General features: G+C 39.8%; 1 protein-coding gene across 1 annotated transcript in view; it reads left to right on the top strand.

The window, feature by feature from the left end:
- The window catches only part of LOC147888271 (uncharacterized), a 45,593-nt gene extending 42,442 nt beyond the window's left edge, over window positions 1-3,151 (top strand). The window contains exon 3 of the mRNA XM_087393786.1: window positions 1,530-3,151. Within this exon, the coding sequence (XP_087249912.1) occupies window positions 1,530-2,589 (1,060 nt within the window). The 3' untranslated portion in view covers window positions 2,590-3,151. The remainder of the gene's footprint in view (window positions 1-1,529) is intronic.
- The last annotated feature ends 11,851 nt before the right edge of the window (window positions 3,152-15,002 follow it).

The following is a 15,002-nucleotide window of genomic DNA, read 5'->3' as shown; positions in this document are numbered from 1 at the left end:
GCGACCATGACTAGCCACGATGGCTGGTTGACTCAATGAGAGTGTCTCCGTAAGGGAGCACAGAATTTGAGGATCGCCATCCTAAGCTTTGACATGAATGAAACCTCTCAGTGCCCTTTTGAAGGCAAAGGGGAGAGATTGCTTTGCATAATATTGCGGAGTATTTCTTTACTTGATAGCATTGAGATCAGAAATTGAATTACTTGAGAAAAGATGAACACATGATTAAGGGGCCAAGGCGCAATCCCCCCCCCTCCCCTTCTCTTCCTCCCCTCTCTCCTAGGGAAGGTGCGTGCACAAGTACCATTGCTTCTACACATCATTAACACTTAGCCAATGCTTTGAAAAGGAATTCTGATTTAACATGACTGTGTGGTTCTAGTTCGCTGATGCAAATTGAAAAGCTATGCAGGAAACAATGAAAAATGCTACAGATTTGCCTTGAAGTTTGAGTATAGCTATTGGGAGAGGGTAGGATTGCATCGAGAGTGTTTTCCTGCAGGACTGTGCTGATAAATAGCTTGCAAGAGGGCTGCTGTAGGAGGTGCTGCCACAGAAGGAGCTGTTGTAGAGCTGCTGCAGAAGGGGCTGTCTTTACATTTCTGTGCTCATCTTCCCCCATGGCATAAAAGGATCTGTATTTTTAGACTTCCACATTTTTCTGCTTAGGTTTCACATCAGCATATTTCAAATTTGTATATTGTAAATTTGTTATTTGATATTAGTAATAATATGCTATTTGGATTTCATTTACACATGTATGTGGAGTGCATGCTTTTTGGGGGCACATTCTTTGAGAGCCCCTGTTTTGAGACGTTTGCAGTTTGCAAATGTTTACTTGCATTTGTAATGGAAACCAACTGCTTGTTCTTGATTTGACTTCTATATGTCATTTTTCAAGTCTGGTTTTTTAAAATAGATGTGATCTACGATATTTATCACTTCTTTCCTGGGCTTTTTTCCATTCTATCTTTCCGTTTCATATCTCTTGAAGACTCTGGAAATGGTGCCTGCTTTACTTTTTCCATGCACATGTCTGTGCCGTTGAAGCGAACTTCTATTGTCTGTAGAGGCATGCAGCATTTTAAAACTTGTAAATTCAATAGTTAGTAGTGCTAATAAATAAAAAACAGTACATGGCAAAAACTGAGTAAGATAAGGGTGCCATGGGGTTCAGCGAGAAATGAAATGATGTTGTTAGTCTCATGGGGAGACGCTTTAAATGCTACATGGAAATACAATGAATATTTATCTGTGACCTACGAATTGTATCTAATGAATGTTTGTGTGTGTGTGTGTGTGTGTGAGAGAGAGAGAGAGAGAGAGATTGAGAGAGAGAGAGAGAGAGTCCAATGCTAGAGTGCCCTAGTTTTCTATGTCTTATGTGATTGAAGTCTCTTCATTTGTTTTGTTAGAGAAAAGCCTCAGAAGTCGGAGGTTAATACCTGATTACCACCCTCTGCACAAAGACAGAGACGTACTGTATTTGGATGCTTCTAAAAGTCTTTTGTGTTGGTTGTCGTTTGCAGCGAGGATCTCATCAAACTATTGAAAGAAAGCAGTCTTACTGAAGTAGCTCATCTTCAGCCGAACCAGCTATTTCAACTTGCAAGGAGGGTCAATGAATGCAAGGAATTGAGGCAAATTTATCCCAAACACTCAAATCCTGTGGAGGCGCAGATTTCAGAGGTCGAGGACACAGGAAGTGGGATGCATTCTGTAACTGCTGCAGACCCTGATTTAAATGCACATACTGTATTAGAGAAGCATGCCGTCACTCTTGCAGGTGACAGGGGAAGCAAAGTGCTGTCTGTAATTGTTGCAGACTCTGATTTGGATGCAAGTATTGCATTGGAGAAGCACAAAGAATGTCTGGCAGGTGACGGGGGAAGCAAGATGCATCCTGTAGCTGCCGTACACTCTGAGATGAATGCAAATATTTTATTAGAGAAGCGCGAAGGCACTCTTGCAATCATGGGAAGGAAAGAAGCCGTGGACCATGGTAGGCATTCAGATGCCTCTGCAGTCACTGATTCTGCAGAGCTTGCTGCTGATTCAGCTCTAGTTTCTGTGCCTCCTGTTTCAGAGTCGATTGTACCCTCAGAGAGAGTTCCTGCATTTAATCGGTTCAAAAGTTGGATGAAGAAAGTGATTTTTCCTATAAGGAGCATTGATCGCGAGTCTCTTCTTGAGAGATTTCAGGAGGAATTTAACATTGCACTTGATCCTCAGGACTATGGGTTCTGTCATTTCAGTGACCTGATAGATGTGACAGGGGTTGCACAAATATTTACTTTTAATGATGGTTCTGCAGTAGTTCTTGCAAAATACGAGGACAGGATGTCTTGTGCCAAACAAGACAAAGCCGTTTTAGAAGACTTGAAGGGAATTTTGCAGGACATCTTGCAGAGCAGCAAGCAGGGGTTCCCACTTGTCGATCTTAAAGAAGCCTTCAGAAAAAGGTATGGGTATGATTTGAATCACAAGGCTTTAGGCCACAAGACACTCACTTCACTTGTAGTCTCATTGCATGAAGTGGCAATCGTTTCTCTAGTTGTTGCAAAATCCAAGGGCACGACAAAGTCTTGACTAAGCCCTCATAATAAGATAGATTAAATGTTGCTGCCACTTGTGGTCTTTACAAAAAAGGGATATGGGGAGGATTTAATTTTAAAAACTGAAGACACAATGCTGCACAACTGACACAAACTTGCTTGGGAAGAATGCTCTCTAAGAAGCGCAGAGGGTGAGGATCTGCAGTTATGCCTCTGCTTTCTGTGACGACAGTATATCACAGGGATATTTACAAGGGGGGCGAGCTGAAAGGACATATTTGCTTGGCTTATGAGGTTCGAAGGTTCTGATTGCATCAGGGAATTGTAGATTTACAGGTATTGTCAAGAATTTCACGGATTTACTAGTGCAAACTGTTTTCGACTGTCCAGCCTCCAGTGTGGAGGGCTGGGCATTAGGATTTTAGAGAGCTTGAAGACGAACATGCAGGTCGTATGATGATGGATTGGGTGGCATGAATAATCGAAGTAGTTGTTCAAGTTGTATATGCATGCAATTATTTGCCGGAAGTTGCCAGCTTGGTGCTATCCATATGATTCGTTTATATCATCTCAAGAGCATGCATGGATTTAGCTAATGTGATGGGACAATGCTTTTAGGAAGGAATGTTATCTTCAATGCTCATATATTCTTAACTGCTGCACAACAGGTACATGTCTTTGAAGTTGTCATAGAAAGTTCATTAAAGGAATATTTAAGAAGAGAAAAATAGAGTTGTAGGTAACAAACCTAAAATAAGATTTTAGGATACCGAAGGTATGTTCAATGTGACGAAATTGAAATGGCTTTCAGAAACAATAGGTAAGGGACCTAGACAAGACACAATTTCATGCATAGTGAGGAAGAACAATGGACTAAGAGCTTATATTTGTCAAACTAGAAACTTGAATCTCTATATGGTTGGGCCAGTAGTCCTTGATTTGAAAACGTGCAAGCATGTCCAAGTTCAAATGGGACACTATCAAAATGCACTTCAATGGAGTTAATCTATAGCTTTTAAACTCCAAATGTGTTGCACTGATTACAAACCACGAGGGCATTTCCATAGACTTGTTATAAAGAGCAGAATATATTGCGACACAATTTGCAATATTTTTTCATTATCGAGATGAGATGACTCTAGGAGTGTGATTGAGAGTTAGTGAGAAAACAATTGAATCTTATGCATAACACTGCGGGACTTTTGGACTCAAAAAGGGTCTCATGTGTTTAATGGGTAATCTACCTAATTGTAGGGGGAAAATCTAGTAGAAACATGTGTTCAATGAAGTTGAGTAGATGTGTGAGTTGGGAGACATGTCCTTACTTTTGAAAATTTAAAATATTTTTGTTTTGGATGACTTAAGATAGGTCCCATTAAACTACACATAAATACCCAATTTCAAACCCTTCATGGACCTTTTGTCTCATATTTCACCTAAAGGTTACATAGGTGGAGCATATCCCCATCTCAAAGGAAGCGAAGGATGGTGAATGAAAGCATGTTTGTGTCCACCTTAGACCAGAAGTTGTATGAATATGGGGCCACATCATGCTTCAAGAAACCACTAAATTGTGTGCCATGCAAAGTCCTTGTTGGCCCTCTTGATCTAAGGCATTCCAAAGAAAAAAGGTTAGCAAAAATTGGGTTCCACCTTTGGCCTCTTCCCTTTGAAAATTGCATAGAGATGGGTCCCATGGTGCTCCCTACCATCACCAAGTTTTATTCCATTTGAGGCACTCTTGGTCCGTGTTTTACGTAAAGGGTATATATTTAGAGCGTAAATGGGGGCTTGAGTTGATTGCTCAATGAAACAAAGAAATATGTAGCTCTAGGAATCATTGGTGAGTGAGAGTGAAAGGCTCAGATTTGGTTTTCCCTTGTACCAAACTTTTTTATGACCATTGTGATCGTCTTGCTATGTGCAAACATATAATTATAAGCCATTAAAAGCCCTAAGTGTCTTTGATTCAATAAATGTATTTGGAGCTAGCACGTATATGTTCTAGCATGTGCAATGTCGCAACCAAGTTTCAAGTTTCATGTAAAGGATGCATATTTAGGGTATAGGTGGGTTTATGGTTTGAAACAATGGAAATATGGGGAAACAAGGTCCCAATTCGTTCCCTTGTATGATTGAAGTTCCATATAATACTTGTAACCATCTTAAAAGAGAGAAAGATGGTGACAGTAGGAAGCACAATACTTCATTGGGCTCCGAATTGTGCATCATCATGCTCCATGCCACAACTTTGTGCCATTGTAAATTTCTTGCCCCATTATGGGGATATATACGCCACTCCAAATTGTTGATGACGTTGGTCTCCATCGTGCTACATGCTACCATTCAAGATGATACTCCATGTTTGAATTATGCAAATCTAAAGAGGATGTGGGGTTATGCCTAAAGAGTCTCAAATAGTTGGCTTCACATTGGGCCAATTGTTTTTACAAAAGAGATGCACACAAATGCAACCACTAAATCATACTCCTTTTCAAAGAATTCTTTTGGCAAAACTTTGTACTTTGGACCAAAATCTTTGTAAGGTGAACCGGAAAGTTTCATGCCATTTATATGTGGTCCACTCGAGCCCAAATAAAGCATCCACATTCCATGTCCCAAAGGCATTCCAAAGAGTCATATGGGGTTATGCCTAAAGAGTCTCAAATAATCGGCTTCACATTGGGCCAATTGTTTTTAAAAAAGAGATGCACACAAATGCAACCACCAAATCATACTCCATTCCAAAGAATTCTTTTGGCAAAACTTTGTACTTTGGACCAAAATCTTTGTAAGGTGAACTAGAAAGTTTCATGCCATTTATATTTGGTCCACTCAAGCCCAAATAAAGCATCCACATTCCATGTCCCAAAGGCACTCCAAAGAGTCATATTACTCACCTTATTATTACGAATTGTGCATGGACGTGGCATTTAGCCTACTCCATATAGCCAACAAGCTGCATGTGATTTGTGGACTTGCTACTCCACATTGCTAAATATTAGGAGAATAGGTGGGTTTATGCTTTCCAAGGTTTAGAAAAAGATGATGTTACATCTTGAAGCATGTTATATGAGGGGTGATTTCTACTATGATACATTCTCGCAATAGTTTCTATGCCATTTTGCACCCTTGGTTGGTCCTTTTTCAGCTCTCTTTCCGCACAAGAAGTGCATTCATAATAGACATTTTTCCAAAGAGTCAAAGTGAGTCCCATTTTCTTCCAATTAGTTCCAAAGTATGCATGAATATTGGTTCCATTATATATTGTTTTAAAGATTTATTGTAGCACATATTCTATAGCAACCAATTGCAATATATTACTAAAAATACATACTTGGGTATATGAGCCTATGACAACACCTCACAAGTGACTGTAAATGATGCACATGATGAATATGCAATCTATAGATATGAAGTTGCATCTACGTGAATCACAAAACAAAAGCCAAGGTTAGATAGAAAACTACTTATAAACTTGCTTTATTTTGATCCATGACTCATTATGAATAAACTATCTCAAAAAAATTTCAATAAAATGAGGCTACATCTTATAGATTCTTCTCACATACATTCATTAAATCGTGTTGTTAGATTATAAATGTATGGGGGATGTTGTGTTGAGAGTTGTGGTGCCATGAGCACATAATTAGAGGCTAAGGTATGGTATAGGAAAGAATTAAAGTAGAAAGAATTAAAGTAGGATGTGGACTACATGATGTGGAGATGTGGATTGAGGATATCCACAAGGAGAGATGTGGATGAGAAGATCCCACATGGTTTGACTATTCTAAAGACTCTCTCTATATAAGAAGCCTATCATGTATTGTTGAGTATACATATTGCAATAGATTGAGAGTTTGCTACCCTATGTCTCTCTTGTGGTTCTTTGATCCCCCTTGATCCCTCACTTTGTCATGGTATCAGAGCTCCCATGCCTTCCGTTGGGACATAGTGATCCTTGCGTGAGAGTGTGAGAGATCTAGAGCAAGAGAAATTTCCGTCCACTATTTTTTTATGTGTGAGAGAGATTCCTTGTGAGTTCTCCTATTGAGAAAAATAGAGAAATAGTGAGCGAGAGCTTAGATATTCATTCCTGTGAGAGAGAGATAGAGGTAGTCCTTTTCTTCGATCCACGAGAGACAGAATCCAAGCTTCAACGACTCTCTAGCTACAGCGAACTGCAGCGACTTTAGCTAAAGCTAATCTAGCCAACAAAATCCACCGATGGCTAGCGCTACCTACATCCCGCAACCACAATGAAGGCCACGGCTCCAGCAGCTTCAACCACCATCATGCTTCGCAGCGTTCTGCACGAACGGTGACAGCCTCCAACAAAAGCACCACAACCTCATAGCTCCTTGGCTCTCTCCGTAGCCAGTCGAGACACCTAAACGGCCTAATGCCCGAATCTGCAGCAACAGCAAAGAGTAGGCCATGGAGATTGTCGAAGGCCTTCCGTTGCAGGATCTCCCGGATCCTCAGTGACATCACTTAAGAGCTTAGCTGCAGAAAACACGCAACACTCGGTGAGTCTGATGCGAAACAAAGCTCTGGCCAGCACCATGCTAGTGGAGAGCATGGTCGAAATGGGCGATGACTTCTTCTCTACCTCTCTGAATTTGGCAGCCAGCTGTGGATTCAGAGTTCCTTCGACTCTTGTAACCTGCAACAGACGCCCACTCTTGCTCCCTGCTCAACGAACGACACTGAGTCCATAAGCCTCAACGTCCTCTCCATCACCACGCCCACGCCTCTACGAAGTGTCGTCTCCATCGCTGCAGAGAAGCAACGCTCTCTCTTCTTTTCCTTCTCTTAGGTTAGACCTTAGGCCACGTGGAAATCCCTTGACAGGACACGTGGCAGACAAGCTACTCAACCCCATGACCTTAGGTTAGCCTATGGTTGAGTTCAGCTGCTTGGGTTAATGTAACCATGGTACAGTTTATGTAACCCTAGGTTAAATAAATTGGGTTAAAGGGTCACCACAGTGACACCTCAGCACAATAACCCCTTGCTAAGCACTGGTTTGTAAGCAGCATGTGACTCCCTATGCCACATCACCAATTGCCCCTCTTCTTCACAAAAACTTCGACAAGCCGTAACTTACAATCCAAGAAGAATTTGCACATGCTCCAAAAAGAAAAAGTGATTGTCTTTTCGAGCTCTACGCACCTGTCAATTGAGATTTTTTGTATGCAATTAGACACTGCCAGATTTGAAAGTATCTTCAACTGGTAAGACCTTTGCAATGGCAATACGCACCCCAACTGTTGAGAAGTTCACTGGGGAAGGATTCCACACATGGTCTACACAAATGAGGTATCTCCTGATGCATCAAAAGCTTTGGAAGATTGTAAAAGAAGAAATACCCACAGCACAAAATAATGCCTGGAAGGAAAAAGATGAAGCGGCACTATCACTCATTGGTTTGCTCTTGGGTCCAAACATAATTCATCATATAGACTCCAAGGATCATGCCAAGGATGCATGGGATGAGTTGAACGCAGTGTTTGGTGCAAAAGCCAAAAACTAAGAAATCCATCTTAAGATTGAATTCTATGGTATGCACATGGGCTTCAATGAATCCATGGCACAATTTGTCAACAAAATCAAAAGCACTATGACCCAACTAGAGGGCATAAATGCAAAAGTAGGAGAGAAAGATGCACAAGCAATTCTCCTTGAAAGCATGCCTGCAGAGTACAGTGCACTGACAACCACTTTGAAGAATTTGCTAGATCCAAAGTTTGAGGAATGCGTATCCTCTCTTCTTGAAAAAGAAAGAGAGTTGAAGGCATTAACATCGACATTGACATATACACACAATAGCTATAATGAAGAACAAGCACTATTCAGTAAAACATCAACGAAGTGCTACCATTGCGGGAGGATGGGTCACTATCAAAGTGACTGTAGACTGAAGAACAAACCAAAGTGTCACCATTGTAAGAAGAAGGGACACAAGGAAGAAGATTGCATATTGAAGAACCAGCACGTCAACTACATAGCATCGTCATCAAGCCATGAGCCAAATGGTGACATCAATGGAATGTATTGAGAAGCAAAAAACCTTGCCAACCTTGCCTATATTTTGTAATCAAACCTGACCACCTGAGAGTAGCTATGAAAGCACCCAGGGGAGGTATTGACATGTAAAAGCCACACTTGACCACCTTAAGTAGCAATGCAAGCACTAAGGGGAGGTGATGGAATGTAACTCACATCTGACCACCTTGCAGTAGCCAAAGGATCATGGCAACAAGGGGAGGTGTTGAGAGTTGTGGTTGAGCACATAATTAGAGGCTAAGGTATGGTATAGTAAAGAATTAAAGTAGCTACCCTAGGATGTGGACTACATGATGTGAAGATGTGGATTGAGAATATCCACAAGGAGAGATCTGGATGAGAGGATCCCACATGGTTTGACTATTCTAAGGGCTCTCTCTATATAAGAAGCCTATCATGTATTGTTGAGTATACATATTGCAATAGATTGAGAGTTTGCTACCCTAATCTCTCCTGTGGTTCTTTGATCCCCCTTGATCCCTCACTTTGTCATGTTGGATCAATGTCCATTATATAAGGAAAACCATAAAGTAGATTCTTGAGATTTTTGACTTGCTTGAATTATGTTACAAGAACTTGATCCATATGTTAATGTTGGAACATAGAGGAGTAGGGAGAGGAGGTAGGGTAGGAAGAGGAAGAGGAAAGCAAAGAATGCAACTAATGGAAACATAAATGGAAAGAACGAAAAAGCGAAATGAAAGTACTAAATCAATGAAAGACTTACATTGATGTTGACTACTATGATGTGACATACAACACAAGTACACCCTCATATGATCTAGACACTAGACACTTGAATACCAAAGTGTATATGACATGTGGCATCCATAGGACACACTAGACTATAACACAACATAAAACTCACTCAACTTGACTCCATTTCCTAACACTGGGCCATGGAGGAAAGGTGAGGGACTACTAGAATGGAACCAAGAACATAACATGGTAATGATGGGATCTACTAATTTGTGCAACCAATGTAACTTTGAGGCTAATGTCTAAGTAGGTTCAGAGGTTGATCCAAGCAGTCTCATGCCTTGAGACTCAACATCACTTAGAGGTTCATGCCTTAGAATGGCTACATGACTAGCTCATAGCTCTAGGGGCTACAACAACATCTTGGACTCGGCTAGCCTTGATAAAAATACCCATCAAAGACCGATACAACGAGGCTCCAACAATACACCCCCCTCCTAGTTTCAAAACGGGACTAATCAGTGACATGGAGCCACACATAACAAAGCAATACATTTTTATAAGGAGGATGATCTAAGGCTGAGAACCTTAATTGACTCGAGACAAATGCTCATGAGATTATTACAATCATTTTTGGGAAACTACCCAAGGAAGAGTACCCATGACTCATGGACAGATTTAGAAAACAAAATCGTCATCCTCATCTACCTCTTGAGAATGAGAGAGATGTTGGATTTCAGCGCAGTGAGAGCATGAGTTGGTGTCGGTATGTCTTCTTCTTCTTCTTCTTCACTAGTGGACAGCTGCAACCAAGTTAGCATGGTCCTTAGATTGCTACTTGCCAAGCTTCTGAAAACAGTGGTCCTCTGTATGGCCAAGCTTCTTTAAACAATACGTACACTTGAGGGGCTTGAATTTGTCTTTACCCTTAGAACATAATGCCACTTCCTCATGGTCATAGTCATCCTTATGTCTTCTATCATGATCAATGAGCATTGCAACTGTCTCATCAAATTTCATATCCGTGCACAAGAATAATATCACGATATTTAGGAATATACTCAATGGTGGAAAGGAGGACAACAACTTGATCTTCTTCCCCAACAAGGGCCTTCAACGCAGTGATGAGAGATTCCTTATGATTCAAATGTGCATTGAGAGAGTCTTCAAGCTTCATTTGAAGCTTAAAGAATGTCTATGTGAGGAACACTTTAGAGTTGATAATTTTGTTACCAAATAGCTGTTCTAGCTTTTCCCATAAATTTTGTGGAGTGTAATCAACACCTAAGTGATGATTAGACAAACCCAAATCGATAATAGCAAGAGTTTTGTCATTGAGATTTTCCCATTGTAGAAATATCTTCTCATTGTTGTTAAAGGCTTTTGGTCTTTTCCACAAACAACATTCCACTCCTTCCTAGTAGACTTAGAAGACTCCATTTCAGCAAAGGTGAAGTAGAAAAGAATATGCAGACCGTAATGCTTGATGAAAATCTATGAATTTATGTCCCCAACTCAATAAGTAGCAGGAAAAATGAGACCAGCTCCATGAATTGCATTAGCCCGAGATTCTTCATGCCACGAAGACTCTGGAAATAGCTTCCAAGCGACACTTTATAGCTCCACGCAGTATCTAGCTTGCTGAAAATATCTGCAGCTCCAATGAGTCTTCTCCATGTAGCAACAATGAATTAGCTCTGCGTAGCAGCCAACGTAGCAAATCCCAAGGTCTCCACGTAGCAACCAACGCAGAAAATCACACGTAGCAACCAAATGCAACTCTAATGCGGCTTGTATACCAACAACATCAGCAGCAATTGAATCGAAACTTGCAGACAAAGTGAGGAAGAGGGTGGCACAGCTAAGTGAAGAGCGTCCATGAGGGAATGCGAGGTAACAGTGAAGGAGGAGACATCTTACTTGGCCGCCACTCTTAAGGAAAGAGGGAGAGGAGCTTCCTTTGGCCTCCTTCAACTTCATTCCCTTGAAGAAGCAAGGAGGAAGGAAGAGAGGCTCTGATACCATATGTTGGAGCATAGAGGAGAAGGGAGAGGAGGGAGGGTAGGAAGAGGAAGAGGAAAGCGAAGAATGCAACTAATGGAAATGGACCGGAAAGCACTAAAAAGAGTAATGAAAGCACTAAATCAATGACAGACTTGCGCTGTGAAGGCTTTATGTGGACCCCTACATGGAGAAACTCAACACAAGTACATCCTCATATAATATAGACACTAGACAATAGAATACCAAAGTGTATATGGGATATCTCCCAATATGACACGTGGCATCCATAGGGCATAGTGGACTAAAACACACACAAAACTCACTGAACTTGACTCCATTTCCTAACAATTAATAAAAGTGATTTTTGCACGTATTGGTGATATGAATTTTCATTCGTATATTCTAAAGAGAGCTATACATACATTAAACTTGCATAGATTATATGGGTTTATCCATATGTCCTAAATGCACTAATTATAGAATTATTTTGTTTGAACATGGGTTTTGACAGCTTATTTGAAGCAATTGCATCATAAGACACATCCATGCTACTTCATATGCCTCCATAATATGCAACTCACAAGGTCCAAGTTTTTTTAATGCTAGTTCTCACATAAAGTCTAGATAGATGGGTTTACTTAATTCAAGAAAACAAATTCAAAGTTTCTAATATGATATAGATTTGATAAATTTATACGTAAGTAGGGGGTTTTATATTATGTATTCAGTTCACATGTTGTGGGATAATTTTTATACTCTCTTTTCAACACAGCCGTTGTCATGCACATTCACACACATGCACGTGCATGTACAACCCAACATATGTACACACATGGGCATGCGTGTGCACATACACATGCATGCATGCGTGCACGTGTACATGTGTGTGTGTGGGGGGGGGGTTGCCAAAGGCTAAGACCGCATGGTGAGGGGTAAGCCGACCATGTGGAACTTAACCCCCACCAAAGAGGTTAAATCTAGAGAATGTGTTCTTTTTTAGAAAGTGAAGGATACTTTTGGTAATCAAGTTAGAATTGAATCCATTTACACACCAATTAGTCTACCAAAATCGATATAAGACCATGAACAGTGTGAAGCATTATAAATAAGGGGTAGAGGTCTCATAAGTGTAATAGAAGTGTTTAAATAAGTGGTAAAGTAAGTGTCATAATTGGGTTTGATAGCAAGTAATGTCCATCGGTTCTACAAAACAGATTCAATGCTTAGTATACAAAAGTAAGGGGAATCACAAATGACAAAAAATTATCCATACCAAAGAATTATGCAATGAGCACAAATTAATTGTATGATACTAGCCCGACCAAGGACTAGTTGACAAATCAAGGTGTGCTTTTAGATTTAATAATCCCATCAATAAATGAACCATAAAATTAATTCCATCATTTGGATAAAGAAATTGTATATGAGACACAGGCAAAAATATTTGAGACAACTAAATTGAATATTTTGACAAAATTTTAACAAATTGAGATTTTTTCTTAATATAGAGTTTGCAAATAATTCTAACAAAATAGGTTTTGAGGTCAGAGTCCACTTACCTGCCACCATCCAAACAAACTAGGTGTTAGAACATCATACTTACATTTGGGTAGATAGGTAATGCCAGTTTTCCTCGGCTTGTTATCGCTTTACTTAGGGATATAGACATCCATATGGATTCTTAGATAATTCAAAAAGGGTAAGTCACAATGTAGTTCTTATGTACACCACAAATAATTTTTTGCATAATCAAACGAGCATGAAGGGGGTTAATACACATCCAAGGTGCAAGAAACAAAGCGGGGGATAGTTTGCACCCACCATTAACAACTAAATGGACAATTCTTAGGAAGAAATCCCACCCTCTTGAGCAAAATATCCAAGGGCGGTAGTCCATGCCCTTATGTAGAAAATATAGATTATTATTAAAAACCATTGAAGGGGGTATTCTGCACCCTTAATTTGCAAGTCTGTAAATAATTTTAAAAACTTGAAGGTTAAATAAGAGAAATTATTTACCCATGAAGCTCATGCTAACATGAATAAGTGCTTGATAATTTGAATTAATAATTCATTACTATCTAAAGGAAATATACTTAATTTAAGAAAGATGTTTTGAGTTAAAAAGAGATCTACTTTAAAGTAAGGAAAATAGGAAGCCTATGAAGTTCATGCTAACATGAATAGACAATTGAAAAATTAAATAAAGAGATATAACTAAAGGAAATATACTTAATTTAAGAAAGATGTTTTGAGTTAAAAAGAGATCTACTTTAAAGTAAGGAAGACATGAAGCCTATGAAGTTCATGCTAACATGAATAGACAATTGAAAAATTAAATAAAGAGATCACTAAATAAAGCTATAAGGAAGGGAATTAAATTAGGAATGCCAATAGAAACTAAGAAGGACATCATGAGTTAATTACTTAAGGAAACAAAAAACATATAAGGATAAGCTCATGCATAAGCATAAGCATATGAGCATATGCTCATGCATAGGCATAAGCATAAGAGAGGATGAAAGAGAGGACATAAGAGAGGGGAAAAGAAGAGAAGGAAGAGGATGAAAGAGAGGAAGAGAGGAGAAAAAGAGAGGATGAAAGAGTGGAAGGAAAACACAGGAGAGAAGAGAAAGAAAAGAGAGAAAAAAGAGAGGGAAAAGAGAGGTGAGGAAAGCATAAGTGCATAAGCATATAAGCATAAGCATACACAAAAGATAGGAAAAGAGAGGGGAGGAAGAAGAGGAAATAAGAGAGGGAGGGAAATAGGGGGGAAGGAGGGAGGAAAAGAGGGGAAGAAGAGGAAATAAGACAAGAGAGCGAAGAGAGGGTTCCTGCACCCATCATTGCAGCTAGCGCTTAGGGCACTAGCTAGCGCTTAGGGCACTAGCTGCCGGCCAATGCAAATCACAAAAATAAAAAGAGGAAAAGAGAGGAAGCACTTTCTTACCTGGAAAAAACTCGCTCGGAAGAGGAGGTGTTTCAAGGACTGGCCCTACAAAAGAGAGGAAACATACCATTTTTCAGATAACTAATTAGTGAAAGGAGGGGTTTGGAGAAGCAACTTTTCAATGGTTTCCTTCAATCCCCGTGAAGTTAAAAACTCTATCGAGATTGTCAACCCTCTTCTAGACTTTGACCTCCTTGATCATACTGAAAAAGAAGCCCTTTCTGCCTTAAGCTCCCAACCTTTTGCAACTTCTTCTTCCCCTCAAAAGTTTTGTTTCAAGCTTTTTATGGATCTATTCCTCTCCTCTCCCGTTGCCAACTTGAGCTGGGGGTTCCAGTAGGTTAGAGCATAAATTATGGGCTTTTGAGGTTATCAACCATAGGGCCACTTTTTCAATTACCTCTTTAGAGCTCTTTTTTAGTTTTGCTCCTGAAGTGGTGGACCAATGCAAAACCCTTGCTTTACAATCCAAGCGTTTCTTATCCAATGACTTTTTCTTTGATCTTTCCAAAATAAAAAATCCTTCTTTGATTTTTGATATTTTCTCCTCTCTTTTTTTCTCTTTTTTCTCCTCTCTTTTCCCCTCTCTTTTCCTCTCTCTTTTCCTCTCTTTTCCTCTCTTTCTTTCTCTCTTTTCCACCCACGTAAAGCTTTAATAGCCTGACATTGAGCAAGCTTTTGTCACTATAATTCAAAGAATGCAGGAGTCTGTAAATGCTTGCTAA

Source organism: Dipteris shenzhenensis, chromosome 22 (genome assembly GCF_047967505.1).
Source record: "Dipteris shenzhenensis isolate YYH24624 ecotype China chromosome 22, Dip_SZ_1.0, whole genome shotgun sequence".
In the NCBI taxonomy this organism is placed as follows: Eukaryota; Viridiplantae; Streptophyta; class Polypodiopsida; order Gleicheniales; family Dipteridaceae; genus Dipteris; species Dipteris shenzhenensis.
This window is presented reverse-complemented; position numbering and strand designations above follow the sequence as displayed.